The following is a 27,499-nucleotide window of genomic DNA, read 5'->3' on the forward strand; positions in this document are numbered from 1 at the left end:
GAATCCAAATACCTCAACCGCTCCACTTGTTCTCTTTGGTCTGCTGTTAATCTTTCGGCCTTTACTCAGAAAAACGGCGTTGGTAGCAGGGTGATGGAAGAAGACACAGTTTGAGGCAGATGAGGAGGTCTTCAGGAACAATTCTTTTATTTAAACAACAAAACTCATCCTGCAGTCAAAACGAAGCCAATAAAAAGTTAAAGTCTTTGTAGCCAAAAAACTAATAGAGGTACATGCATAAAACAAAAAGCTATGAAGAGTTCCTGTAAGCTAAAAGACCTGTCTCTTCCAGCATTGTGGCGGCCTTTAACCTGCAAATCTAAGTGAGCTGATTGGTCCTTAGGTCAGTAAGCTCCACCTCGCCTAACTCCTGATTGGTGGACCCTAACTAACTCTGACCCATAATAATATGCTATTAGACCTTCACCCTTTTCCCCGAGGCATGTAAACCCAAACCAGACTGTCCTAACCAAGGACCATCTACGAGTCTCCCTTTGTGTGCAATTTAAATGATCTACAGATCAGCCTGCTTGCTTCCTCAACTTAAGCAATCCACTCTGCACACACGAGAGCTGCTCCTGGCTCCCCTTATAGTTAATTCTGTATTTAATTAAACAATCTCCTGATTATCAGTAATCTTAGAATGTGTCATAACGAAATACACTACAGGTCCCTCCCCTATGGTGCCTCCCTGACACGCTCTACACCAACAAAGTCGGGCCAAAGTGAATGGATAGTCCCAACAGCCAATAAGAACAGAGAATCGGAGTGTACAGCTCATGTTAACTTTGACCAATCAGAAATCATATACCCCAGCTTTAATAGCTAAAAAAAAGTTCAGGCTACAATGGGGGCTAATAGTGCGTCACTTCTGTCGCCCCCATGAGTAATTCTGAGTAATTACAACAATACTGTCGTGAGGTAAGCGTTCCGTGATAGAGCATGGATTTTATAGCTTCTGCTGAAGGTCCAGGTTTTTTCTTAGCAGTAGAATAAACAACTTAAACATTTCTTGGCCATTCTTGGGACTTTTCTGAGCTCCTGCTCCAGTGCCGGGGGTGTGACACCAGTTTGTAAACGCTGCCATACTGAGAAATACAGAGAGAGTTTTGTGGAGCTGATAGGCTTTATCAACTTTGTGACAACTTATTTTGCAATGGCTTGAATGTAACTGACATTTATTAAAATGGAAAAGTTACACTCTACAGCTTAAATAATGCAACCGCCAATGTGTTTCAATATATACATCAGCTGTAGAACAAAATATCAGCTCAGTAGCTGCATCACAATTCAATTCATGTTCCTTCTGTTTTCGTTTTGCCTGTCTGGTTTTCTTCCAAGATATCTTCAAGGATTATTGGATGTTTTCCTCAGGTCAAAGCTAGATAGGTTGCTGCTGAATTTATGACGGAATTAAATAATGAATGTACCTTTTCATGAAAGGAAACACAAACAGGTTTCCATTTAAATTTTGTTTTTTCTTCTGGTAGGAGGTGGATACATAACTGTCAGAGATGTAATGCATGTCTCAAAACCTGGGCAAATAAGGGCCATAACCATATACTTGGCCGGCCAGATATGTTTTTTTTTTTCATTATCTGAAAATGTGTCACGTATTTTTGGTATCGACTAGTGACAGTTTGAAATGAAACTTCGAAAGGCCTCAGGGGGGGAGGAAAAGCACGTTGTGAAATGTAATTAATTTTTTGTCTCCGATGAAAAGCACACTTACTCAAAATGATCGAAGGGAAGGTTTAATTAAAGAAATGCTGAAGAATGTTTGCAGACTCTTAAGGTGACAGTCAGTTTGAGACAGGTTTGTAGTCAGTGTCTGACACTGAAATGAATGCCAAGGATCCACCCTCTCTCACATGAACCGTCATCTCATCAGACTAGGATGCCTGATTACACCACAGGGTAGCAAATTAAATGAAGTATGTATCAACTGCATCTCCATTGGTGTCCTCAGCAGCTGTGTGATCTGCTATGTCTCTTTGATTCTGTAATAGGTCTCAATATTCATGCCGTTTGCATACAACACATACTTCTGAATTAACAGTGAATTAATAACATGTTAAACAGCTGAACATACTACAAAGCCCATGATGTAGTTGATGAGCTACTATTTGCATTTAAGGATTCACTCAAATACAAAAATAAATAGATAAAAAGAAACCTATCATATTTGCCCGACAGCTGGCAATTATGGAGTTCACTCACGAAAGACTCAAATAGAAAGTACCCCACCATGTGTTGTGTATCTGTTACTACAAAAAAAAACATGACTATGAACCCCCTTTTTCTTCCACATCGCTTGCCAAAATGTGATTATGATGGCTTTGAGTATAATAATTATTGTTTGAATATGTATGAGATGATTTCTTTATTCACAGCAGTGGGGTAGAATTTACATTGGGAAAAATATAGGTCCTCCAATATGCCTCTTCACAACAGACATTTCAGCTTCTCATGATAGGAGAAGCACCAATGTTAATGATAACATTCCAGGAATTCAAGTGTCCCAGTTATAGCAATTACAGTGCGACAGTGAGCCAGCATGCACAAAACCATCATTCATTTATATTTTCTGACCCACATGCTTTTCCATTGAGACATGTCAAGAGGTCTATTGCCCGCATAATATTTCAGTTAATGAAAAGCTTTTATAGCCTGACTAACATTTATTATATTTTCCAACACAGCTAAAAATAAAGCTTATCTGATTTGAACAGATCATTGGAAAAAGGCTCATTTTTATTATCCACTTCAAACTGACCTGGTTTTATCAGACACATTTCTAAAAAACTTTTGATAAGCGGAACAAGTCTGTATGCAGACCTATCCCCAGAAGTCCCCCAGATGTTAGCGTTGTTCACATACAAGACACTTACAATCGATGCTCAGTTACTACTTTATTAAAAAATAACATTTAGTATGCAATGATACAACACTGTACAGAAGAGTGTGTGTGTGTGTGTGGTGTGTGTGTGTGTGTGCAGGGGGAGCAAAGGTGTCCCAGAAAAGACTGAGTGAAGGGCTGCTGGTCAGCTGTGAGGACGTGCTGTAGTTTTCTCATGCTGCATTCATCACACATGGAGGGACACACTCTTAAGGTATCATATTTGATAAGAGTTCATCTCTATTTTGCAGGACATTCAGATGCAAACTGATATTTAATTGTTATTGTTGGTGTTTATTCCTGCAACAAGCAGGGTCAGATTCCATGGGAAAACTCCCAAACCCTGAGTTTCTGACTTTCATAGTAATCGCTTAAAGTCAGACATCAGTATTTCTGGTATGCCCTCATGTTATGAATGCAGCGTTGGTCCTGAGAAGAGAACGGTAACTGTCAGGTCTGGTGTTCGGGGGGGGGGGGGGGGGGGGGTCAGTTCAAGATGGGCAGAGGAAGTCTCTGATTCCATGATGAATCGAACAAAAGGCCAATCTAAAAAATACCTCATGTGTGAAAGACTGTTGTGATGGAAGAAACAGGTGAAAACCAATCTTTGCAGACCGAGACCCCTGAAAAAGGATAACGCCGATAGGTTCAGCTAATACTGTATGGCCCTATTTGAGTGAATTTCTGCATCGTCTTAAGACAGATGCCATAGTGCATGATGTCATTAAAAAAAAGACACCACAAAATGTCCTGACTGCATGATAGATTGAGACTAGTGGTATTTTACAGAATATCACATTATTTCACAAAATAGTGGAGCAGTCTCACAATAGATTCCTGTCCATATTTCAATGGACACAATGAAGCATTGACGATGTGAGATGGCAGTATCTAGCTCTGCAACAATGTAGCAGCAGCACCCAGAAGAAAAATAAATGTCATATAAAGTTCAAACTAAAAATGGAGATAAGTGCCACCAGGTCAGACTTCTCCTTGTAAGGCCAAAGTTTACAGGGACATTTTGGTTTGCTTTACATTTTGTGTAATTTTCATTTTCAAAACAGATGACACACAGGCTTCATTTGTCAAGACTATCAATTCTCCAGTAAACTGAGAAGATGAAGCTCGTTTGATGTCAAATCTGCAGATTTTGAAGTCAAGTGTTAACGGATGGAAATGAATTGACTTGATTGACAATAAGCTGTAACCGTGCTGAACATTGTTGCATTTCTGAATGCATCTCAGTTTCAAGGCATGTGTGGAAGACTTCATCATTTCATCATGCTAGTTATATGACTAAAAGAAAAGCTAGATAATTCAGAGAGGCTAGCTAAATACTCAAATTGTGTCTCAGAGATTGTAATACTCAGTGACAAGTTCAAAATGAAGTATAGGGCATACTAAACTGGCTAATACAAACTCTATTAAGGGACTATCGCGTGGAGAAGTATAAGGTTAAATAATAAAACTTTCTCTAAGAGTTGCAGAATCCCTAGTTCTTGGTAAGTTGAAGAAAAACCTTGTCCTAATGGCAGCAATTTTAGCTTTTTGTAGGAAAGTTTCGCCCACGTCAATATGGTTCACAAACTGGGGGTTGTTTTAAAAACACACTTGCATCATTACCCTGGGAAATATGTTCCCTCACGGCTATGGGTCTGAAGATGCCTTTTGATTTTGTCAGAACGGCTGAAGCACTTGCCACACACCGGGCAGCTGTAGGGCTTCTCCCCAGTATGGATCCTCATGTGAACCTTGAGGTGAGCCATCTGCGTGAAGCCCTTCCCACAAATCTGGCAGCGGAAAGGTTTTTCTCCCGTGTGGCTCCGCTGGTGCTCCTGGAGTCTTCCGGAGGAGCTGCAGCATTTCCCGCATACACCGCAGCGGTACGGTTTTTCTCGCGTGTGCACTTGTACGTGCACGTGAAGGTGGCCGGCGTGACTGAACGCCTCTCCACAAACCTTGCAGCAAAAGGAGGAAACGTGGCCATGTACGGGTGACTTTTGATGGGGGCAGTCCACGGCGTTGGCTCCTTGGTTGCGCATGTGAGAGGCCTGTCCTCTGTTTGCTCCGGCCCCAGCTCCCTTAGCGCCAACCATTTGTCCTCCATTGTCCACCCCGGTAATGTCAATGTTGTTCTCGTTGGAGCAGTTTGGGTTGACTGGTGCGAGGGGCTGGGCGCCGCTGTTGGAGGAAGCCGAGCCTCTGTGGCCTCCTGCGCTCTCTACCTTCACGTGCCTGGAGGGGCCTCGAGATCCAGGTTCCCTCTCCCTGTTCTCCACCCCCTGACTCTGAGGGAGGTTGGATGTGTGGGGGGCTTCTTGGGGATATTCGTTTACAACACGCGGTGGGGTGAACATGTTTTCTGATGTGCTGCACGAGCCGTGGCCACGAAGCTGGTCTTCTCCCTGGTTGGACCGGAGATCTCTCTTGTCCTTGATCTGAATAGGGATGCGCTCTTCATGGCCCATGCTGGGACTCCACTCACGGCGGGGATGCTCACCTTCCTCCTCATCCAGCAGCGCCATGGACGGACGATCTGAAAACACAACAGGAGAAAGAGGCTGAGATAAGAACTATGAACCTCGTTGCTGCCAACATAACTGTACACATGGCATGGGGCAAAACTTGTTGGAGGATATGCCACATGAAACTTGCAGCTCACAGAATGTTGTGGATTTCTTATTAAATAAGTAGGCTTATTTTACATAATGAGACTTGGCCTTTTAGTAAATTCAAGAATGTAGAGTGCTTTCCTCATTACATTGTTACCCTTGTACACTGTAGTTAGCCTAACATTCAATCACTGTGGAGTGTGGATGCAACTTGGATATTTGACACTGCTAACAGAAAAAAAAAGTGATGTCAAGTGCTCGAAAAATTATCTTTAAAAAAAGTGGACTCAAGTTAAGCCTGCATGATGTAAATACGTTCATAAACGATGGCTCCTTAAGCAACACTTTTAGCCCTGGCTCAAAGTGGATAAGAAGTTTTTAAATTTGAGTAAATAAACACAAAAACTCTGACACGTTATAAGTGAATGAGTGAGTGTCCGTCTTTTTTATGTTTACTTGCATTTGTCCCTGTCAGATAAAAATTTATTAAAATAATGACTACTTTAAAAGGGCAAACAAGTGTCCACATCGGTCCAAATATAGCCAAATGCTAACCCGGGTGTTGGCTAGTCTGCTTACCTAGCTGGTTAGCTAACGAACAAAGGTTGCTAACGCGCTAGCCACTCCACAACAACAGCAGCGGCAGCTAACTAGCTCGCTCACGGCTTAAGTTAACTTGCTGGGAAGTGAGGTAACATTACTCTGAGGCGATTTGTTGCGTTATTATACATCCCATGTACGCATTCAGCTTGATTTATCTGCTCAATGCCGACCCACAGGCTGACTGGTAAGACAGAACGGGGCGCAACTGCTACGATAAGCTTCAGCGGAGCTAACCTGGCCATATCTCTATCCCAGCGTCTCGCAGCCTGCGTCTCAGATGGTCGTTCTCCCGCTCCCTGTTCGCTATTTCCTCCTGGTACTCCAAAATCGTGTCCTCGACAGATTTGTAGATCTCCTGCGCTGCGAGCATGAGACGCTCAGTCAAAAAGACATTTAAAAACTGCAGCTTGGTCATTTTCTTGGGTTGCACGGAGTCCTTGCCACCATCCAAAATGGACCAAAAAAGATGCTCGATCCAATCACGTGACCCGTAGTTTCTTCTTCTTCTTCTTCCCCCCAATATTTCCTGTGACACCACAAATTCTGATACATGATGATTTACAATTTCAGTCTTGACATAATTCCCTTGGCGGTTAGGTTAATTTTCGATGTTGCAAAGATGGGTTTGGGTTAGTTCAGAAACACTTTTAAACACTTATCAGGTCCCAGAATCTGCTGCAACACCTGCTAGGTTGGGCTAGTGGGCCTTTAGTTTGGTCTGGCTTTGCGAGACTAGTGGGCCTTCTATCAACGTGACAGGACAACTTGTGTAAAACAGTGCGACATAAATGACAAATATATGTTGCAGGTGGCATGCAAACAGGGAAAAAGTTTACACATGGGGGCTAGGCGCAGCCAAGTGCAAGCATGGGTGGTATGCAGCTTTGACAGTATAGCGTATGGTACGATTATGAACAAATAATTCAGATTCTTTGTGTGAAAATGTCTCGCCTGGCTGAGTAATAATAGGTCCAGACTCCAGAATATTAACCCAATACGGCATCTAGCTCTAGCTATCAGATCAGAATATTAACGTACAAAACGTAAAAATAAACTAAAAAGTCAGTTTTGTAGCCTATAACTTGATGTGTGTTTATTCCAACAATTTATGCTTCAGAGAAAATGAACTAATTGTAAAGTCAAATTATTTTTGTACAAATTACAGCGTCGCCACCATAGACATTATAAAGGACTTTATAATGTTGTCTATGGTCGCCACCACATCAGCATATCTTCCTCCAGCTCGGCAGGTGGCGAAACTTGCGCTGACAATAACGGAAATGAGCAAACATAAAGCTCGTGCACACTGTCTCCTCCACGTGTGAGAGCTGTGCAGTCACATTCGCAGCGCCACCATGAAGCGACCAAGTGAGTAAACGTAGACAGATATATTCCATTAACATGTGCTTGTATAAAAACAACAACTTTCAGGCTGTATTGTGCTGCTAATCCACTTTGCTAAGTATTCAACTGAACAAATTACGTACTGCCAATTTATTTTTCAGTCTACATTAGCTCGGTTTATAGCTAGCTATTATCGACTAACGTGCGACGTCATATTTCTATCTTCAATTTTCAGAGTTAAAGAAAGCCAGTAAGCGGATCTCGTGTTCCAAACGTTATAAGATACAGAAAAAGGTAAGGTGGCTTCATTACCTATTATTTAAACCTAAAATGAACGGTTTACAGCTTGTTGGACGGCGAGGCCTGTATGAACGTGCTGAATACGCGACTGTTACTATTAGTTTTTAACTTTTGTTATATGTTCCTCTTTGAAAATAATTTATAATTTGGTGGTATTTAGGTCAAGGATCACATCAGGAAGCTGCGAAAAGAGGCAAAGAAGAATCCAGTGAGCAAACGGCCGAAGAAGGACCTCGGGGTGCCCAGCAGTGCTCCCTTCAAAGAGGAGGTCCTCCGGGAGGCAGAGCAGAGGAGGCTAAAGGTTTGCAGTCTTTTGCTCTTCTTGTGCAGGTTTTCTAAAACACCTATTTAAAAAAAAAAAAAGAAAACGTCTTTTATAAAAAGAAAAAAATTAAAAACCTTAATCTGTTTTATGCCAGATCTCAGCTGGTCATGGCTCTTAAAAGTGGTGCCATTGCAAGGCCATGTGCTTTTGGGAAACGGTGTATTCAAGTGTCCCCACAGTATCACTTGCAATCTGGTGTTCAGACTTACTAAAGGTGCACAATGTAAAAATAAATAAATGTAAGGAATATTCTCATAACTGAATAAACAAACTTTCCAGCAGCAGGGCCCACCATTTTGTTTACAAACATGTTTTTTGTCTTTAAGTTTGGTTTTAAGTTTCCTCAAAATAATTTGATTTTCATGATATAATTATTCAACACTAAGACTTGCATGAAGAGAAAATATGTTTTGTGAACTTACTACAGGCTCTGTCAATGTAAACAAAGCCCCCTCCCCTGAAACTACATAGTGCGCCACATGATAATCAAACTGTTTAATTTAGTTTATACTTTGTGTTAATATGGAGGACTGAGAAGGTTAAACGGCTTGTACTGTGCTGTTATAACTGGTTATTAGCCTCCAAAAGTAAAATAACAAACCACACAAATTAAGTGGCTCTGTAGCATGCAGAGCTGGTGCGTGTGTTTGTGGACAAAACCATTACACTTTAAAAAAAATGTGCATACTGTATTATTTAAACGGTGTGTCCAACACCAATACATGTAAGGAATATTCTCATAACTGAATAAACAAACTTTCCAGCTGCAGGGCCCACCATTTTGTTTACAAGCATGTTTTTAGTCTTTAAGTTTGGTTTTAAGTTTCCTCAAAATAATTTGATTTTCATGATATAATGATTCAACACTAAGACTTACATGAAGAGAATATATGTTTTGTGAACCAGCTGCAGGCTCTGTCAATGTAAACAAAGCCCCCTCCCCTGAAACTACATAGTGCGCCTATTAAACCTATTTGTGTTTGTTTTTCGCAGGTTGAAGAGGAAAAGGAGAAAAAACACCAAGCCAAAATCCAGGCGCGAGCCGAGAAGAGGAAAAAGGAGAAGGATACTACAACTAAGGAAGAAGGAAAGGCTAAGAAGGCTCGACAGGTAAAGGGCAAACAATATAAAATGTTCCCTCCATTCAGCGCTTCATTGCTTTACCATTTTACCTATGTACTTGTTTTCAATTGATCTTGTTTCCATAGGAGGAGGTTGAAAAGCCTATCAAGAAGAAGGCGGCCCCAGACAGGAGTTCAAAACAATTTCTCTGCTCTGAATTAAACAAGGTAAGCTCCCCAATCCTATTCGGTGTTAGATGTTAGAAAGGACTGGTTTCTCTGGTATTCATCAACCTGACTTCCTTTTCAGGTAATTGATGCATCGGATGTAGTGATGGAAGTTCTTGACGCTCGCGATCCACTGGGGTGCAGGTGTCCTGAGCTAGAGCAGGCTGTGCTGCAGAGGGAAGGCAACAAGAAACTGCTTTTGGTTTTAAGCAAAATAGGTAAATGGGACATGAGATGCTGCTGAATTAATTTGTATTTAAAGATCTACTTCACCGGTGGGAATATGACGGTGTATTGAACTCTGAGATCCTATGTAGTATAAATGTGCAACAATTTTAGAAATGGGTTCATCCTAGCCTGAGAAAAGGCAGAAAAAGTGTTTTATGGTCTCACTGTCTAACCCTACATTTTACTAGTGTGACATCACACATTTGGTCAATGATGAGAAATCATGCACCACGCTGAGTTTGTGATGGATAAACACATTACCACAATTTCTGAGACCAAAAAAAGATGTAGGGTTAGGATTAACAGGACAGCTGGGCCAAGGGAAGACCGAGGGAAGAAAAACCTAATTCATTATATTATAATAGCGATTTTATAATGATAGAATGCCTGTTCCGTATGGGTGAAGTATTCCTTTAAGTGCACAAAGTCGATATGCGGGTTCGTAGCTTGAATGAAAAATTGTTTATGTTTTGATTTTCTGTGTTGTAGATCTGGTGCCAAAGGAAAATGTGGAGAGGTGGATACAGTATTTACAACATGAATTTCCGGTTGTGGCGTTCAAAGCGTCAACACAGATCCAGGACAAAACCGTGGTATGAGGTGCATTTAACACACCAGGGATTTTATAAATGTCATCACATGACAATCAAACTGTTTGGTTTAGTTTATACTTTGTGTTAATATGGAGGACTGAGAAGGTTAAACGGCTTGTACTGTGCTGTTATAACTGGTTATTAGCCTCCAAAAGTAAAATAACAAACTGCACATATTAAGTGGCTCTGTAGCATGCAGAGCTGTTTCGTGTGTTTGTGGACAAAACCATTAAAATTAAAAAAATATATATTTTTATTTAAACAGTTTGTCCAACACGGGTACCAAAAAGTAAATCTACATGTTTCCTTCTGCCTCCATCAGCAAGCAAAGAAGAACAGGAGGATAGTGCCCTCAAACGAAGTCCTGGACAAATCCAGAGGCGCAGTCTGCCTCGGAAGCGATTGTCTCATGGAGCTTCTAACACGCTATGCTGCTGCTAACACAGAGAGCGAAGCTTCACTTAAAGTGGGCATTGTTGGTAAGCATGGCCTTTTCCCCCCACAAAGTCACTTCCTTTGACATTGTGTTATGTCAGTTGTGGATTTAGATTACGTAATGCGGTATGGATGTAGTGTATCGATTTTGATTGTGTTAATTTATGATGTGGTCTTTTAACCCTCAGGTTTTCCTAATGTGGGGAAGAGCAGTATCATCAACAGTATGAAGGGAATCCTTGCTTGTAATGCTGGTGTCAAGAGAGGTATCACAAAGTGAGTGACATAAAACTGCTAGCTCATAACAGTTTAAAGCACCTCCTCTATTATCTGTGTTGGTGCTTATTTAGCAACAGTTGCAAAATATAAATTGGAAGTGCAAGTTGTTAACATTATATTTATGCAGCCCTCTTATTTGTAGTTTATCCCAATAGTCAAATGTTACCTGTTGCCTTCCCCCTTAGATCCATGCAGGAGGTGCACATCTCAAAGACTGTGAAGCTAATAGACAGCCCAGGGGTGGTGGCATCCCCGTCCAACCCACCAGCCTCTATGGCTCTGAGGAGTCTGCAGTTGGAGGAGGGCCAGGAGACTGTGCTGGAGGCCGTCAGGACTGTGCTCAAACTGTGCGACAAGATCCAGGTAGGAGGCCGTTCCAATCAAGAGACAGTTGTTGGGTAATGAGTGAAGTGTTGGCTAAGTTTGGGGGTTATGTAATAGAAGTGATTTCATCCATTTCAGGTCACCTGTGCTCGTTGTTTCAGATCATGCTTCAGTACAATGTGCCCGACTTCAGAAACTCTCTGGAGTTTTTAACATTGTTCGCCAAGAAGCGAGGATATCTGCAGAAGGGTGGAATCCCTAACACAGAGCAGGCAGCCACAGCTTTCCTTAGCGATTGGACAGGGTGAGTGTCGGTGTTTTCCTAGTGGGTTTATGAAGGGTGGGCGGCTGCAGTGCATCTGTGTGGAAATGAGGACAAAAAACGCAATTCTGGATTTTATAATGGAGACTTCTAATCCAACTCTGATCCACAACACTGTGCCAGGATACCTGGAAATATGTGAGTTTATAAAAGTATATTAAATAAAGCTGTGACCTCTTTCCTCAGAGCCATGCTGAGCTACCACTGTAAGACCCAGGAGAACCACAGCCTTCCTGTCTACATAACAGACGCTGTCGTCGCTCAGATGCAGACCGGCTGGGATCTAAACCTACTGAAAACAGGCAATGAGGAAACTCTGAAAGGTAAAGGGGTTAAATATGCTTATTTAAACAGTCATTTGGGGGAAGCCTTTGCATTTTTTTCTCGTGCTGTAGAAAGTGAAAGCATGTAGTCACTGATGTCTGTTGACGAAAATTATCTTTTTGCCTTCTGTAGGTGTTAAATTCCCAAACCAGGCAAGCAGTATAACCTTCACAACTAAAGGCCCGACCGCAGGCCTGCTGAGTGTTAGTGACGATAAACCAGCTGCTGCTACTACGGCCACCGAGAGAGAGGCGGGGCAGACAGATGAGAACAATGAGGTGAATATCACTGTCTGTCTAATGGATCTATTGGAAAACTACGACGTAACGGCTGCTTCAAGTAATGCTGTCAGTCTGGCCTCCTGGAAATGAGGACAAACATTCACGTCTTGATTTTGTATATGAAGACTTCTAATCCAACGCTGATCCATCTGGCTGGACCTGTTTGTTTATATATCACACACTTTATTGTTGGATTTGAAATAGTTAAAACATTTGCTCTTCTTACAGCCGGAAAAAACTGCTGAAGAGGCAAACGGAACAGAAGCGCCAGAGACACCACAGGAGGAGCCACTCAAAAGTAAAATCAGTTTAAAAAAAACAAACAAAGTTCTTAAAATCTACACCTGTTATTTTATTTTGTTATAAACATTTTTTTTAACATATTTCCTTGTTTTCCAGAAAAACCAGGCCAGGTGCAGTTCCAGAAAGTCACCTTTGACATCAGCTCCACAGCGGCAACAGATGACTCCTACGACTTCAACACAGATTTTAAATGAGCTCGGCCTTCACACCCTTTATGAACTATTGCCTGTGGACATGCAGACTTGGTCCTTGTCAGGATACCTTTGCTGATTCAGAATCGGTTTTGAAAAGGCACTTCTTAGATAAGTGATCTCAAGCTTGTTGGTGTTTGTGCCCTTCCTTCCAACTTTGAAACTGGAAGACAGTGGGACAGATTCCAGATGAGGACTAACCTGTAACCCAGGCTACACTTTTCAGCCGATTAAATTGAGATGGAGTTGTCTAGGACTGATCCCTGCCGAGGGCAGGAGTGTGTGTATATATCCACTGGCTTCTTCTCCCTGATGTCGGTGACAAAATGACCCGTTTTTATATGTCCAGAGGTAATTTGTAATGTGTTCATGCAGAATAATGTATATAAACTATAAATGTAATAAACCCTCTACAAAGTATACATTGTTACATATGGCCTGTGTTTTACCACTACAAAAAAAATCATGCTCTAGGGATATTTATCTTCATTTTACAACCATATCCTGAAATTATTCCAGAAAACTTGACAATCTAGGAAATGGCAAATATTGCAAAAAAAACAGGCTTATTGCAGATAGGAATATAAATGAAGACAACTAAAGCCAGTTATTTCATATTTGCTATACAATAGATGACAAATATTTACGCAAGCAAGGTATATGCTTTTCGACCAATCAAAATTCATACTGGGATAAGGTATGGTAACTTTCATAACATGTTCAGCTTGCTTAGTGGTCTGCATATGAAGTGATTAAAGGCAGGCCGTCTGCCTTGGGAGCAGTTGTCTCATGGGACGGGAGTTCCTCGTTTTACTGCAAAAACAAAGTGAAGCTTCATTCAAAGTGGGCATAGTTGGTAAGCATGATATTTTCCCCGAAATGAAGTTACTTTATTTGATATTGTGTTATGACTGTTATGTATTGAAGAAATGTAACTCTTGTTCAGCTCTCCCCACTTCAGAAACACTGGAGGTCTTGTTCGCCAGGAAGCGTGGATATCTGCAGAAGGGTGGAGTCCCTAACAGAGCAGGCAGCCACAGCTTTCCTTAGCGATTGGACAGGGTGAGTGTTGTTTTCCTAGTGGGTTTATGAAGGGTGGGTGGCTTCATGGCATCGGTGTGGAAATGAGGACAAAAAACGCAATTCTAGATTTCATAATGGAGACTTCTAATCCAACTCTGATCCACAACACTGACAGGATAACTGGAAATATGTGAGTTTATAAAAGTATATTAAATAAAGCTGTGACCTCTTTCCTCAGAGCCATGCTGAGCTACCACTGTAAGACCCAGGAGAACCACAGCCTTCCTGTCTACATAACAGACGCTGTCGTCGCTCAGATGCAGAACGGCTGGGATCTAAACCGAGGTAAATATCGCTGTCGGTTTAATGGATTTATTGGACAACTTTGACATAACGGCTGCTTCAAGTAATGCTGTCAGTCTGGCCTCCTGGAAATGAGGACAAACATTCACGTCTTGATTTTGTATATGAAGACTTCTAATCCAACGCTGATCCATCCGGCTAGACCTGTTAATAAATATATATAAATAAAATCACAGCATTGTTGGACTTTAAATAGTTAAATCATTTGCTCTTCTTTCAGCCTGAAGAAACTGTTGAGGAGGCAAACGGAACAGAAGCAAGAAAGACCAGGTGCAGTTCCAGACAGTCACCTTTGAACTCCACAGCACCAACATATGACTCCTACGACTTGAACACAGATTTGAAATGAGCTTTGCCTTCAAGCTGTTTTTGAACTAGTGCCTCTGGCCATGCAGACTTGGTCTAGTCTTTATCTTAGGCAACATTTTTGTTGAGTTGTCTAGGACTGATCCCTGTCAAGGACAGGCGTGTATATATATCCACTGGGTTCTACTTATGTCAGTGAAGAGACAACCTGTTTTATATGTCCAGAGGTAATTTCTATGTTCATGCAGAATAATGTATATACACACTATGTACTATGAATGTAATAAACCCTCTACAAAGTATATATTGTTACATACTGGCCTGTGTTTTACCGCTCCAGCTTTATGATCTAGTTATATTTACCTTAAAAATGTTACAGCCATCTTCAGGAATTATTCCAGAAACAAGGACAATCTGGGAAATGGCAAATATTGAAAAAAAATACCATTCTTTACCAGGCTTATTGCAGATGATAGGAAAATAAAATCACAAGATTAAAACAATAAAAATGTACGTTTTATTTCATAATCTCTATACAAAAGATGAAAAATATTTACACCAGCAAGGTGTTTGCTTTTTCTACGTATCAAAATCCAGACTGGGTTAAAGCATGCTCACTTTGACAACATTATATTCTTCAGTTTGCTTAGTGGTCTGCAGATAAAGTGATATAAAAACACTGGCAGTGGAAAAGCATAATGGTAGTGTAACGTATACTCTAGCTGCACTGGAGTAACAATTCATAATTGTGAAAAAGCCATACAGGATAAAGGAATTGCAGAGGAAGAGGGTGTTAAACAGCATGTTCTGTCTCATGGTGATGGGAATTCTAAACTAAGCTCGGACGGTCAAAACAGTCTGAATGATAGGCTTATGTGCGATTAGGTATGAGAACTTTTCACTTTTCTACAGGAAGTCCTGAATTAACGTAACGACTTCAGGCATTTGCACATGATCACAATTAAGAATGCACTTACATCTCTGAAATTAATGAGGACATGTTTAAATTGTGGAGCTACACCGTTATAGCTGAGGTAACCGTATAAACTCCTTTAAATGTGCAAACAAAGTAAATAAGTCGGTATTGAGCAGCATGAAAACATACTAACTAATGCCATCACTTTGACAATGGCTTAAAATGTACATGGATGTTTTGGCACACTGGTACTGTATACATATATTAAGGTCATCCCCTAAAGAGGCAACACACTCTTCAATCATGTTCTGGATGAAGCACTGCTCTTATTATAGGGAGAAAAACAGTCTATGCCACGTCAATGAAATAGTTTGCTTTCAACAGTTTCAGAAGTGCTGGGTCAAAGTAATCTCAAAGGGCACAAAGCTTCTGCACTGAAGAACAATGAAATGTTTTGCTCCAAGAAATATTATAAAAGGGCATAGATTTAAAAAAAAAAGGCCAGCTCTGTGTGTTCAAGGGGAATGTTAGAGTAAACAGGTCTACATGTTTTCAGAGAATGACTTTGCTCAAAGTACAGGGCTGGCAAGGTGAAAAGGCCTTACTTAGTTCCTGAGTTTTCATGAGGAGTGGTGGTCCTGCTGGGTTTGGACAGGGCGTGGCCTGGCTGGTCGAAAGGTAACTGAAATAAACATTTCTCAGGCTACTTGTCCCCTGGGTGTCTTCTCACAGGGTGAAATTTCCCTGTGGGGTCTGGAATGAACCACTTGTCCCACACGTCAGCAAAAGAGGAAGTTCTCCCCCACGGCTTGTAGTGTCCATTCCAGTGGAGGAGCTTGGCGGCTTTCACAAACTGTGTGGAGTAGCGGTTTGCAGCACCTGTACTGCCTGAAAAAAAAGTCACGTCATCATTTTAACATTGAATTACGTCTAAATATCAACATACATATTATTAACAGAAGTAGCATTCTGGTATTTTATGTATTAAAGAAATATGTGCCCTACAGCTGCTTCCTAAGTCTGCTGCTACTTTGACTACAATGACTCTGTAGAGATGCTTTCACAGAAGACAAAATGCATCAAAAAGTATTTTTGTTTGTCCTCATATCACACACAATTTCCCAGAGAAACAATCATTGTTGATTGCTGTCCACATGTAAGATGATCAGTTTGCTCTAAAAAAAATCTTCATGTATTCTAGTTTCCCATCAGTGATAAGCCAGAAGAACATACCAAGGTGTCTGACGTGCCACATGGGGTCGATGTTGGAGTGACGTTTGTAGAAAACAATGAGGAGTGGTGGGGTGGTGATACTCTCCGCCAGTGTCTTACTGTACAGATCCTCCCTGAAGAAAACCAATACATTACTTTACTTTAATACAAACAGAAAGAGTCCACTGGATTGCAATTTTGTATGATTATTACTGTAAGACGGGATACAAATCCAGATCTTCGAAGGTTGCCCCATATTTGCCAATATTTTCCACCAGTGTGACTAACGTACTGTGTGTTGAGTTCCATCCAGTGCTCTAGCTGCTGGGTGATATTCTGGTTCCTCCACTCGGTCAGGTTGGCGAGGAGGACCCCTGGGTTGAAGGAGCAGGTGTTAGCCCTCATCCCTAGCTTCTTTATGGACTCTTTCTTGAAGTCCAGGAAACCGATGTAGTTATTCTATTGGAATATAAACATTGTTTATTCAAAAGGGTCACCATATTCACAAACATTATGATGCTTTTACTCTATTCATAGAAAGTTTTTTTTAACAATAAGTCCGCAAGTGCAAGAGAGGCCTACCTGATTTCCAGCCCCTCGGACGATGCCCTTAGCAGATGCCGAATCACAGTCATCTGAAAAGGCAGCTGCGTGTCCAGGTTTGAGGTGGGTTTCGTAAAGCTCCTGAATGTCCCCTGAGATCAGACAGAAAATAAAGAGTCCATTGGTTAAGTCCCTGTCTGAGAACCTCGTCAATTTCTGATAAGAAGTAGCTGTAAAAATGAAAACAGTAAAAAAAAGCCTTCATTCCGTTATCTTCCTTAACGGTGGTGTCTTACCTTGCACAATGACATCATCATCCAGATAGATAGCTTTCTCTGCCTCGGGTAAGAATGCAGGTAGATAAAACCTTGCAAAAGTCAGCTAAAAAGAAAGGGGCCACTAGACCAGTTAAACAAAGCGATGAACAAAGGGAAACAGGAGTGCTTACAGTCAGGGACAGGGCTCAAATGTTCAGTCAATCTCACCGGTTTCACAGCCTCCTGCGTCTGAGGATCTTTAGATATCTTCCCATTGAGAAGCTCAGGCTCGAAAATGACTATCTTATATTTGACATTTTTTAGCTTCGTCTGACTTAGCCACACTCTGTTGGTAAAACAAAAAGAACAGATCATGTCAGACAAAAGATTTATGAAACCATTGTAATTAACATTTCAAAAGTTCCTTCTAGCTTTGGAACCTCAAGACAAAGATGCAATGCATTAACACGGCCAAGGAAATATGATGTTATGCATGTTGTAGAAAGACAGACTAGCTTTATTGTCTTACTTCAGGTGATCCACTGTGTCGTTCAAGGTCACTATGGTGAATGCTACATTGGCTTTACTGTTTTGGTAAACACCGTTCATGGCAGCGACCACTGCTCCAAGTCTTTCCTCAGCAGCTGTGATGAGGATGGGGATCTCCTCTCCTTTCCTCACAGACTCTGGTCTGAGATCAGGAGACAACTCCGATTCGAAGGGAAGAATCATTTCTGCATCTGGATGAAAAACACTTTGTGGTTTTATACAACAACAATACAATGTGCCGACCAGTTAGGCCTATATGGTGTTGCTGACACACAGCAAGATCTCCCAAACACAAAGATAAACATACCTGGGTTCTCCTTGTGTAAGAAGTCACTGAGGTTCAGGAGATTACGTTGAACTATGATGAGGAAGGCCACGGCCAACAGCAAGAGGATGACCACGTTAACTGGGGGACACATTGAAAAGGTGATATAAATGATAGACACACATGGTGACAGAGTTGTGTCAGGGCTGTGATAGCTGCACATGTGTTGGGAAGTAGTGTTCGACATACATGTAAATTAAGTCTAACTGATGTATCAGTTTCCATTCACTCACTATATCTCATCATTTCAGTCATGACTCAAATTGACTCACCTCTCCTCAGCGTCATGACAACAGCCTCATCCGTCCCCTCAAACCCGCCTGATAAAAAAGCAAAAAGGGTTTAAAAAAAATAAAAACCTAAACTTGATGTGAGTGCAGTCCGAAATGTATTAGTTGGCTAGCTACTGAGGACTGAGGTGATCCCGAGCTGCTGCGTGGCGACCGCATAAACACACATCGGTACCGTTAGCAAACTATGGTTTAACTGTGTGTTCGTGCGCTTAAATTTGAAATACATACAGCGCACCTGGGCTCAGCTCTAAAAAAAACAACACAAATGTGGAACCAGACAGCCAGGACTGCACGTTTAAAATGTTACGCTGGAGCGAAACTGCCAACTCAACATCAACAAGTGTATCCCAATAGATGGCCATGCGATTGCCTGATCGTAAATGTACATAACCGTTCCGCTTTTCGGTAAATACATATTTCAGACGGGCAGGCAGAGCATTCCACTAACGTCAGACCAGAACAGAGTCATACAGCGCTTTACCCGATCCCTATCATTTATAGACGTGTGAGCCTGCACTGCTAGCAAAAAGTATAACACTCAGGAGGAACCGGAGGGGGTCCTTCACTGCACGACGTATCTTTTTTGAAAGCGGAAGTGGATCTTCAAGCTTCGATTTGGTCCCAATTCTCTCCGCTTAGCTTTCTATATTTCACGTGTAAAGATGTTGTCGGTATTCAAGTCCATTCCTACGCACATGGTGAGAGATTATGAGCTCATTTGACTAATTCATGCTTTTCTATTTACCTAGTGCAGTGGTCAAACTTCATTTATTTTGCTAACAGCTGCTAGCTAACGGGGTGATGTCGTGCAAAGCCAATACCTACCAAGTACCAAACAAAGAGTTTGATCATTGAAGCTTTTAATATACTTGCATGTCAAATAAAAAGTCCGTCTAAATCACCAATTAGTATGCGGACATGTTGGCAAATGTTTCAGTAACTTTAGCTTGTATTGTGATTAATATAAATTAGTGTTCTCGTCATTGTAGAGCAATTTCCGCTATTTATTTTTTACACACATTAACCATCTGCCCTCCTGACTGCGTTTGTGATACAAATATTGACTCAATTATGTTGTTTCCTGTCGCCACAGGATTATAAAGGCCAGAAACTGGCTGAACAGATCTTTCAAGGAATAATACTCATCTCAGCGGTAACTATCATACATGCAAGCTACCAATTCAAAACATCCCACAGTCAATAGTGCGTTAGTATGTACTATTGTTCAATTATATAATTTGTGTTGTCTTTCCAGGCAATTGGATTCGTGTATGGCCTGATCATTGAACAGTTTGGGTGGACGGTGTATATAGTCTTGGCTGGTTTTGCTGTGTCCTGTGTGGTAAGTCTGCTTTGATTGTGGGGAAGGACTTATATGTATGTTGTACAAAAATGTTTTGCTGATGTTTCTGCTCTTGTGCACAAACTATGGTTTAGGACAATTAGACAAAATGCTTGCATGTTGTTGTAAATCTTATTGTGTGGGACCATACACGGCCAATATTATATGGTTTTCTACTGTTTCTTTCCTTGGCTTTAGTTGACCCTGCCTCCATGGCCCATGTACAGACAGAATCCTCTGTCCTGGCAGCCAGTTGTACCAGAGACCAGCGGGGAGCCCATCCAAAAACCTCAGGAAAGTCTCAAGAAGAAGAAGCACAAATAACTCACTTATGAACTTTCCCTGCCTGGCTGTTAATACATTATTTTTTTTTATATCAGACATGATTTAGAATTTTTTTCTCAGTTCACATTCAAAGCATTTGGGAATAAAATGTTACAGTGTTAGTCAGTCAATAATGAAATACTCGTGTCCAAAAAATAATAAACATCTGATACTGTCTGTTTAATAAGTGGGATGTTTAATTTGAAATTGGTAGTTTTCTGCAAGATTATTTAGCTGCCGAAATGCTTGTTTTATTGTGGTTCTTCTCACATTGCAAATGAGGGTCACCCCTTAATTGATCTCTCGAGTGTAAATAAAGGTAAATAAATCATTTGAAAAACAGGTGTGAACAAAATATACAATTAGAATTTATTAGAAATAATTCAGATAATATCTACAATGCAATTACATTATTTTGTGTGTTAGAAAATACAATACAGCAGCAAAAGTGTGATCTAGTGTCTTCAAAGATACAGCATAGGTAAAACTATTGAAATCCTTGCTTGCATTATAAACAAGTCTAGAAAGTAGAGACATGAGTGCTTTAACATAACTCAAAATGTTTGCATAGGCGTCCTTAAAATTAGAACAATAATAACAAATTCTATTTTTTAAGATTGAGGTAAAAACAAGAAGAAAAAAATGTACACAGTAATTTACAGAAGACTGCTCACAAGAGTGCAGCTATTTTGGCGATTCCATGACAACCTGCATTCATAAATGAGCATTTGCATTCAACAGTAGGAAGAAAGGGTCCGAAAACATATTCATCTTTGAGGAGATATTCAATTCTGTACAAATTTTCTACTTTAAATTTCTACAACGGCCGTCAAGATGCCTGACTCTTATGATTGCATTTCACAAGTGCTGTCATGGAAATGCTCCCTTAGGTGGCGCTTTCTCTAAGCCTTGAAGGAAATATCCTCAAAGAATTTCAGCTGCCTCACCATCACAGCATAAGCTTGATACTTCTCATCCCCCATCTGGTCGCGAAGGCACAGCTGCAGTGAGAAAAAGAGATGCCAACTGGGATCATTTTGGAAACAAAGGACGGGTGAATTAACTTTGCTTTCAGCAAATGAATCAATGTCAACAAATTCAGAAGTCAGCCTAACCTGCACAATCTGTATAGAACAACAAACCAACACATTGCTCCATTTTCTTTACACCTCATAATATTACTGAAGGATGTAAACAGTTACAGTATATATAATTCAGTGTGATCATACTTCTCGTTTGGCGTCATCCTCCTCCTCCATGATTTCCAGGACTCTGTCCAGCAGTTTGACCCCGAGGCCCTTCATCACATCTGTCCTAAGGTGTTCTATGGCTCTCCTTATCTTGGCCGGACCAGACGTGGAGCCTGTTGGAGAGACTGGCTTGGTTAAAGACCTACTCCACCGGTGGAAATATGAAGGTGTATTGAACTCTGAGATCCCATGTAGTATAAATGTGCAAACATTTTAGAAATCGGTTCATCATAGCCTGAGAAAAGGCAGAAATTGTGTTTTATGGTCTCACTGTCTAACCCTACACCCATTATATTATAATAGCGATTTTACCTGCTGGTATTTCACCGATTGAGAGGTTCTCCATTTCCTCTCTAGCCTTCCCATGAAGCACCAGGGTGTCTCTGTACTTCCTGTTCAGTTTAAATTCTGGCAGTGCGGAAGAGCCAAAGTTTTGTTTGTCCACCTCGCTCACACCGTCTCCAATATCCATACTCAAAGTTTGAGTCATCATATGGACTAAGTCGTGCATGTCACTGGAATCAGTCTTCCTGTAATTGACCCATAAAAAGTAAGCAGTGAGAAAGAGCAAACATGTCAACATAGACCCTACAGATCTAATAATATCAATAACAAAGCAGCACGGCGACTATATTTGTGTTGGGGTGAATTGCTAATCTTTCTTGTACGCTCGTACCTTTCCCTGCAGTCTCCCTCTGAACGCTCGGTGGAACTTGTTGACGAAGTGCACTCATCTTCATCTGACCTTTGCTCCCGCAGCTTATCCTGCTTTAAATGACACACATCCCACTGCTGTGACACAAGTTCTGACACAGATTTTTTATTTAATTACTGTAAACTGATCAGATTAGCCTCACAGGGCACATCAGGCCTTTGTTTGTCACACTGATTTACATATGAATGGGCAGTTCCTTTTTAAAAACTGTATGAAGCACAAATGAATGTCACAGTGATGGGGTGTCAGTACCTTACTGTTGCTCTCAGTGATAGTGTGTGAAACAGATCTGGTAACTGGGGCATGGTTGTGATCATCCTTAGTGGAAGTGACATCATAAGATCTCCTTCTTACAACATTCAAATCTGTGAAAGGAACAGAAAAGTCATATTATAAATGTATACAATGTTACATGTGAAAAGTGCAGTGTTATTTTTAAATTGGTTTGTTCAAGAATAAGAATTCTCTTCAAACTTCAGTTTTACTATTGGGAGTTCAGTTAGGAAAAGACAGTAATTACCTGGTTGGCTGGAACTCTCCTGGGACTGCCTCAGTCTTCTCCTCTCTCTGGCAGACAGAGGTCGATCCTGAAAATACAATAGACCCACATTTCTGTGACTGATAAACTGCATCTGATTTCAGCTAGAATAAACATACCAAAACTATAAGCTAACGCTAACCGTACAAAAAGAAGTAAGCCAGACATTTTAAATTATTATTCTACTCAAATTTCAATATAAAATAACTATGGCCTTCATGTACAATATTCACAACTAGACATTTATTTGCCATTAATGTGGCTGTATACACTGTGCGAGTGGAGCAGCCCTCTCACCTGTGGCAGTGGTAAGAATCCATCCTTACTAAGTGCTGTGGAGGTTGCAGCTCCACTGGCTTTGTTACTCTCTGAGCTCCTCCTGCTCTTCTTCCTCCCCTCCACGGCCTTGCTCTGAACAGGAGGGAGAGGTAAAGGTCTGGGAGCAGCCACTTTGGACTAATAAAAGGCAAAAGAAGAAAAAATGCAAATGAAGATAGTATATAAGAACATTAATAAAAAATACCAAGCATCAGCTCCTGTATAAATCTTTACCTTGTCCCCATGTGTCCGTCTTATGTCCCTCCCTCTGTGCTGCTCTGATATAGCGGGTTCTGATTTAAAGTACGGGGGACTTTGACATGGAGTGGTCGGACTAGGATAACTTAATGCTACAAGAGATTCCTCCTGAACAGGCTCCTAAACAGACACAAATACACATTTTCCCATGTGGCAAAAATATTCCCACAATACAAAAAGAAACGTGTGCCCTTTGATATTATAGTGCTACACAGTCAGCTCGTGGATTGCATTGTAGCGGGAGTTCACAGCATCAGTACAAACATTTGAATGCTCACCAGTGCTGGAGGGAACGGCTCTAACAGCTTTTCAGTCGATTCTAGGTTTTCCTACAAAGACACAAATTCACACATAAACAAATAATTCATAGAAAAAAAAACAGAATTACCACTTCGTACTCTTTCTAAGAGCACTTACTTGAATGTCTGAGGTATGGTGTTGTGTCACACGTCCCTTGAGAAGAGTAATAGTGTCATTTGAATTGTCTATGTTCACTTCCGCAACCTTCCCAATATTTTCTATACTGGATTGGTGCGCAGATATCCTCTTGGCGACAGAAAAAGCAGCCTCTCTCTCCACTTGTAGATTTGGCTTCTGCATGCCGGCCTCTCGAAGTAGCTCCATGGTATCATCCTTATCGTCTCCATCGGACGTCTGTTTGTCCCCACAGACAGAAAATGTATCCCTAGGGTTTGGCAGGGCCTGTGGAAGAATGTCTAACAATCCGTTGGATGCCCTCCTCTCGTTACCTCCCCTACTGCCAACACCTGATACAGACTTCACAGGGGGCTTTACAGGGGAAGGAGGGGGAGACGGATCCGGTTTCGCTCTTCCCTTCCCATCCTTGTACACACTGGGAGTCCTGTGTTCATTACCTGACCGCTGGTGTGACACAGCTGACTGGGGACCCCGCGCCTGTCTCTTCTTCAGGTCCTCATCCTCTTGCAGATGGAGGTCAAAATTAATATTGCTGAGGGTTGCCATGGATGCGATGCTGGCTTGAAGGGCATCAGGTGAAGAAGGTTTGGGTGTCAGGGCCGTTTGGACTGGAGCGCTCTCGGTGACGCCATTTTGGACTTTACGTTGTTGTGGTTTCTCTTCGTTCTGAGGATGAAAGGAAAAAAAAGTGAACTAAACAGCTTCAACTGTGTTGTAATCCGAGCCATCCACTAGACTTGTTTTTGACATGTTACTACTGTGATGACCAGTATTAATCTATACACCCATATTGAAAAAAGGAATATAAAATAAAAGGAACTTATTCAGGATGGAAAAGCCTGAATGCAATGTTATGTGATGAATGTAAATGTAACGCTGCAATAACTTTCTATAGATTCTGTGTCTAATAAAATACTCTGGCGGTATTCTGGTTTTTAGACAATACTACTTCAGAATCCAATCATACACTTCAACACAGTAATGTGTTGCTATTCGGCAGTCACTCACCCATTTCAGCCTGGCTAGAGGTTCAGACTGGGGATTGCTCTCAGGTTTTGGCTGAGATGACGCAGCAGACTTGTTGGACCTACAATCACCACTGCCACCCACAGCTTTCCTTTTCGACTTGGCAGTTTTTCTGGTAAGAATTAAACATAAACCTCTAAGAAAATATTTATATTTCTTCTTATCAGCTCACTGTGGCAGTGGAGCAACAGAAAAAGAGAACTAGAAAAGGATATCTGACAGTAGAAAATGGTTCCAATGTGTTGTTGTTGTTTAAAGACAAAGAAAAATACACTAGTTAAGGTTTTTGCAGGAAAGAAATTGCAGAAGGAAAGGTCATCTGCCAGTGAGCGACTGACTTACTCTTTAGTTGCCTCGAGGAACATGGCAATTTGTCGTTTGATGTACGGCTGCCGGAGGATAAGTTTGACATCAGGCCTGTCTTCAGGTCTCTTACACAGCATGCTCTTGATCAGTTGTCCCAGCTGGAGATCATACTTACTGGGCATCTGTGGCAGCTGGTGAAAAAAATAGTTTACATTTTTTAATTTCTAGTTTTAAATAACTTTCCGAATTTTAAGCTGTGATTATCTGGGGCAAGGAAAATACTATATTGATCTTGAGTATATAAAATAAAATACGTACGTAAAAATATCACACCCACCTTTCCTTCTACGATGCGATAGACCAGTGAGTTCATATCTTTGGCATTGAAGGCATGCTTCAGTGTGGACATTTCGTATACACAGCAACCCAGAGCCCACACATCGGACTAGAGAAAAATAATATCCATTTGTAAAGTGGGTTGCAATGGCCATTCACAGATGAACTATACAGATTAACAGAAAACAGTATTACCTTGTGGTTATAGGGTTTATTAGAGAAGAGCTCAGGACTCATGTAGTAAGGCGTCCCTATGAGCGTGCTGGCCATATCATTCTGGTTCTCCAATACGCGTGCGATACCAAGGTCCCCAACTTTGATGATGTTGGTCTTGGTAAGGAAGATGTTCTGTGTTTTAAGGTCTCTGTGGAGAATGTTTCTCTCATGCAGGTACTGCAAAGCAAAATAACAACAGTGACGATATAAATCATGTCTGAGTCTGACCATCACTTAGTCAATAGAACAAGTTAACGTACCTGGAGTGCCATGGCTATCTGGACGAACCACTCCACCACCTGCTTCTCAGGTAAAAGTTCGCCCTTCTGCTGTTTCAGGCGATGATAAAGGTCACCGCCTTCGCAGAAACCCATCGCAATGTACAGCTGGCAGTCATCTCCCTCCCATGACTCTCTGTATGTCACGATGTTGGGATGTCGCAGCTGGGACAGAAGCTGCGCCTCCTGCTCTGCGGAGCGCCGTTCCCGCTTGGAGGACGTGGTTAAATTCAGCTTCTTGATAACATACTGGCCGAAAAAAAAGAAAAATTGCACAATCACTCTACCTTTATATTGGTCATTTTATATATAGCAAACATAAATAAACTTGGAATCGAACCTGAAATGTTTGGAATCAGAAATAAAGTCACTATATGAATATGCCGTATTTTCAATCATATGGGATGGCAATTCATTATAATTTGTATATCACATATAAACAAAAGTTATCGACTGATTTAGATTGGGGAAGCAAAAATCATGTTTATGTTAGTGATTCACAAAAGAACAACATTGGAACTTTGCAACTAAAACATATTTTGATTCATGTTTTGAGTTAAAACTACATAACTTCTCTTCAGGGGATATGACCACAATGTTCAGAAGCATTCATTGTTTAGCTACAGCTTATTAAGGTTCAATTTGGTTCAGTGGAATTGTCCCTGTTGTCTGAAACCCTTCAATGACTCTTTAGGGACCACTGCAGACTATTAGTCGTATGTAAATAACACAATCTTACATTCTCTTTACCAACATAATGGCTTTCGTTGTCCTCCAGCGCACTCATAATTATAATTGCAACATAAATCTTAAGAATAATGCATACGAGCTGAACAAATGAGGGTTTTAGTGGACATTAGCTAACTCTAGGCTAGTTTAGCCTTAGCAGGGTCTGTGTAATGTAAATCGACTACACTCAGTATACGTTGTAATGTGTATAATAACTTGTAAGCCGTATTCAATACCACACACATACTTTCTTACCTGTTTTCGGTCTGTTTTGTGTTTCACCAAGTTCACCTCCCCATAGCTCCCTTTCCCAACGACCCTGATGAAAGCATAATTGTTCATCATTGTTAAAAACGCCTCATAACCATGGACCTATAAAGAAACGCGAGCTGGAACGCTGAAATGTTACACGACATGACCGGCAAGAATAACGAGTTTATTTCTTCCCATTCTCCAGCTGTAGAGACGAGTTAAACATAACTAATCTGTTTGGGAAAACTTGGCTCTAGCTCGGTGCCAGCGAGAAGAGATTTTGAAAACGCAGGAAATCAGCAGCCGTCGATAGTTTTTCGTCACTAGGCAACTAACTGGCAGCTCAATGCCGACGATGCTGAGAGGGTCCGACTGTACTGAAGCAGCGCTCAGTCCCCAGCACAGCGCCCCCAGCGGCTGCCCTAAAACTGAGTAGCAGTATCACAGACAGGAGTGAGACGTCTTTCAACTACAAAGGTCAACCATTTAAAATACAATGCTTTAACTTGAAAAAGTTAAAGTTAGCTTGGAGAAATTCTTATTTTTTTCTTTCTTTTTTACAATGAAGGAGATATGTGCCCCTTTGTAAAAAAAAATGACTTCGACATGAACATTTTTCTAACGGTTAGACTAGGCCAGAGAACAACATTGTCAGTGAAGGCTTCCGCAAACGACGTGTTTTGGGATATTTTAACCACCAGATGGCGCACTAGACCACAACAAGATGACCCGGG

The 27,499-nt window shown here is 41.1% G+C and overlaps 5 protein-coding genes across 5 annotated transcripts; 2 read left to right on the top strand and 3 right to left on the bottom strand.

Annotated features, from left to right (window-relative positions):
* Positions 1-2,860: 2,860 nt before the first annotated feature.
* On the bottom strand, positions 2,861-6,614 carry LOC307249119 (uncharacterized protein). Its single transcript, XM_080025753.1, has 2 exons — positions 6,349-6,614; positions 2,861-5,435 (listed from the first exon to the last, which is right to left on the bottom strand). The coding sequence occupies exons 1-2, from the start codon at positions 6,527-6,529 to the stop codon at positions 4,519-4,521; spliced, it is 1,098 nt and encodes a 365-aa protein (XP_079881879.1). The 5' UTR covers positions 6,530-6,614; the 3' UTR covers positions 2,861-4,518.
* A 788-nt stretch (positions 6,615-7,402) lies between these two features.
* Positions 7,403-14,650, top strand: gnl3 (G protein nucleolar 3). The gene is made up of 17 exons (XM_080026925.1): positions 7,403-7,482; positions 7,694-7,752; positions 7,919-8,059; positions 9,077-9,193; positions 9,292-9,372; positions 9,455-9,590; positions 10,090-10,193; positions 10,516-10,672; positions 10,817-10,904; positions 11,093-11,270; positions 11,393-11,535; positions 11,740-11,876; positions 12,010-12,155; positions 12,387-12,456; positions 12,558-13,714; positions 13,914-14,020; positions 14,259-14,650. Exons 1-15 carry the CDS (start codon positions 7,470-7,472, stop codon positions 12,653-12,655), a joined length of 1,668 nt encoding a protein of 555 aa, XP_079883051.1. The 5' UTR covers positions 7,403-7,469; the 3' UTR covers positions 12,656-13,714; positions 13,914-14,020; positions 14,259-14,650.
* Positions 14,651-14,886: 236 nt separating this feature from the next.
* Positions 14,887-18,772, bottom strand: glt8d1 (glycosyltransferase 8 domain containing 1). Its single transcript, XM_080025628.1, has 10 exons — positions 18,675-18,772; positions 18,419-18,466; positions 18,129-18,227; positions 17,802-18,012; positions 17,501-17,618; positions 17,312-17,396; positions 17,055-17,167; positions 16,765-16,931; positions 16,494-16,606; positions 14,887-16,148 (listed from the first exon to the last, which is right to left on the bottom strand). Exons 2-10 carry the CDS (start codon positions 18,432-18,434, stop codon positions 15,964-15,966), a joined length of 1,107 nt encoding a protein of 368 aa, XP_079881754.1. The 5' UTR covers positions 18,435-18,466; positions 18,675-18,772; the 3' UTR covers positions 14,887-15,963.
* Positions 18,773-18,950: 178 nt separating this feature from the next.
* On the top strand, positions 18,951-20,282 carry spcs1 (signal peptidase complex subunit 1). The gene is made up of 4 exons (XM_080025653.1): positions 18,951-19,137; positions 19,533-19,592; positions 19,695-19,781; positions 19,980-20,282. Exons 1-4 carry the CDS (start codon positions 19,102-19,104, stop codon positions 20,103-20,105), a joined length of 309 nt encoding a protein of 102 aa, XP_079881779.1. The 5' UTR covers positions 18,951-19,101; the 3' UTR covers positions 20,106-20,282.
* Positions 20,283-20,535: 253 nt separating this feature from the next.
* Positions 20,536-26,858, bottom strand: nek4 (NIMA-related kinase 4; the record flags this gene model as incomplete). The annotated part of the gene is made up of 16 exons (XM_080025629.1): positions 20,536-21,106; positions 21,335-21,468; positions 21,668-21,885; positions 22,032-22,123; positions 22,323-22,435; positions 22,591-22,657; positions 22,906-23,064; positions 23,161-23,304; positions 23,463-23,513; positions 23,602-24,288; positions 24,631-24,760; positions 24,991-25,145; positions 25,292-25,399; positions 25,486-25,683; positions 25,767-26,033; positions 26,769-26,858. The coding sequence occupies 16 exons, from the start codon at positions 26,856-26,858 to the stop codon at positions 21,008-21,010; spliced, it is 2,712 nt and encodes a 903-aa protein (XP_079881755.1). The 3' UTR covers positions 20,536-21,007.
* Between the last annotated feature and the right edge of the window lie 641 nt (positions 26,859-27,499).

Source organism: Ammodytes marinus (assembly GCF_949987685.1).
Source record: "Ammodytes marinus genome assembly, chromosome: 4".
In the NCBI taxonomy this organism is placed as follows: domain Eukaryota; kingdom Metazoa; phylum Chordata; class Actinopteri; order Uranoscopiformes; family Ammodytidae; genus Ammodytes; species Ammodytes marinus.

Excerpts from the sequence above, each read along its gene's own strand:
- LOC307249119 (XM_080025753.1), bottom strand. The coding sequence starts at position 6,529 with ATGACCAAGCTGCAGTTTTTAAATGTCTTTTTGACTGAGCGTCTCATG. Across the intron at positions 5,436-6,348 it reads TGGGATAGAGATATGGCCAG|ATCGTCCGTCCATGGCGCTG; the intron begins GTTAGCTCCGCT and ends TTGTGTTTTCAG.
- gnl3 (XM_080026925.1), top strand. Across the intron at positions 10,905-11,092 it reads GTCAAGAGAGGTATCACAAA|ATCCATGCAGGAGGTGCACA; the intron begins GTGAGTGACATA and ends CTTCCCCCTTAG. Across the intron at positions 11,877-12,009 it reads CAATGAGGAAACTCTGAAAG|GTGTTAAATTCCCAAACCAG; the intron begins GTAAAGGGGTTA and ends TGCCTTCTGTAG.
- glt8d1 (XM_080025628.1), bottom strand. Across the intron at positions 17,397-17,500 it reads CGCAGGAGGCTGTGAAACCG|CTGACTTTTGCAAGGTTTTA; the intron begins GTGAGATTGACT and ends CTTTCTTTTTAG. Across the intron at positions 17,168-17,311 it reads TGATGATGTCATTGTGCAAG|GGGACATTCAGGAGCTTTAC; the intron begins GTAAGACACCAC and ends GTCTGATCTCAG.
- spcs1 (XM_080025653.1), top strand. The coding sequence starts at position 19,102 with ATGTTGTCGGTATTCAAGTCCATTCCTACGCACATG. Across the intron at positions 19,593-19,694 it reads GAATAATACTCATCTCAGCG|GCAATTGGATTCGTGTATGG; the intron begins GTAACTATCATA and ends TTGTCTTTCCAG. Across the intron at positions 19,782-19,979 it reads GTTTTGCTGTGTCCTGTGTG|TTGACCCTGCCTCCATGGCC; the intron begins GTAAGTCTGCTT and ends CCTTGGCTTTAG.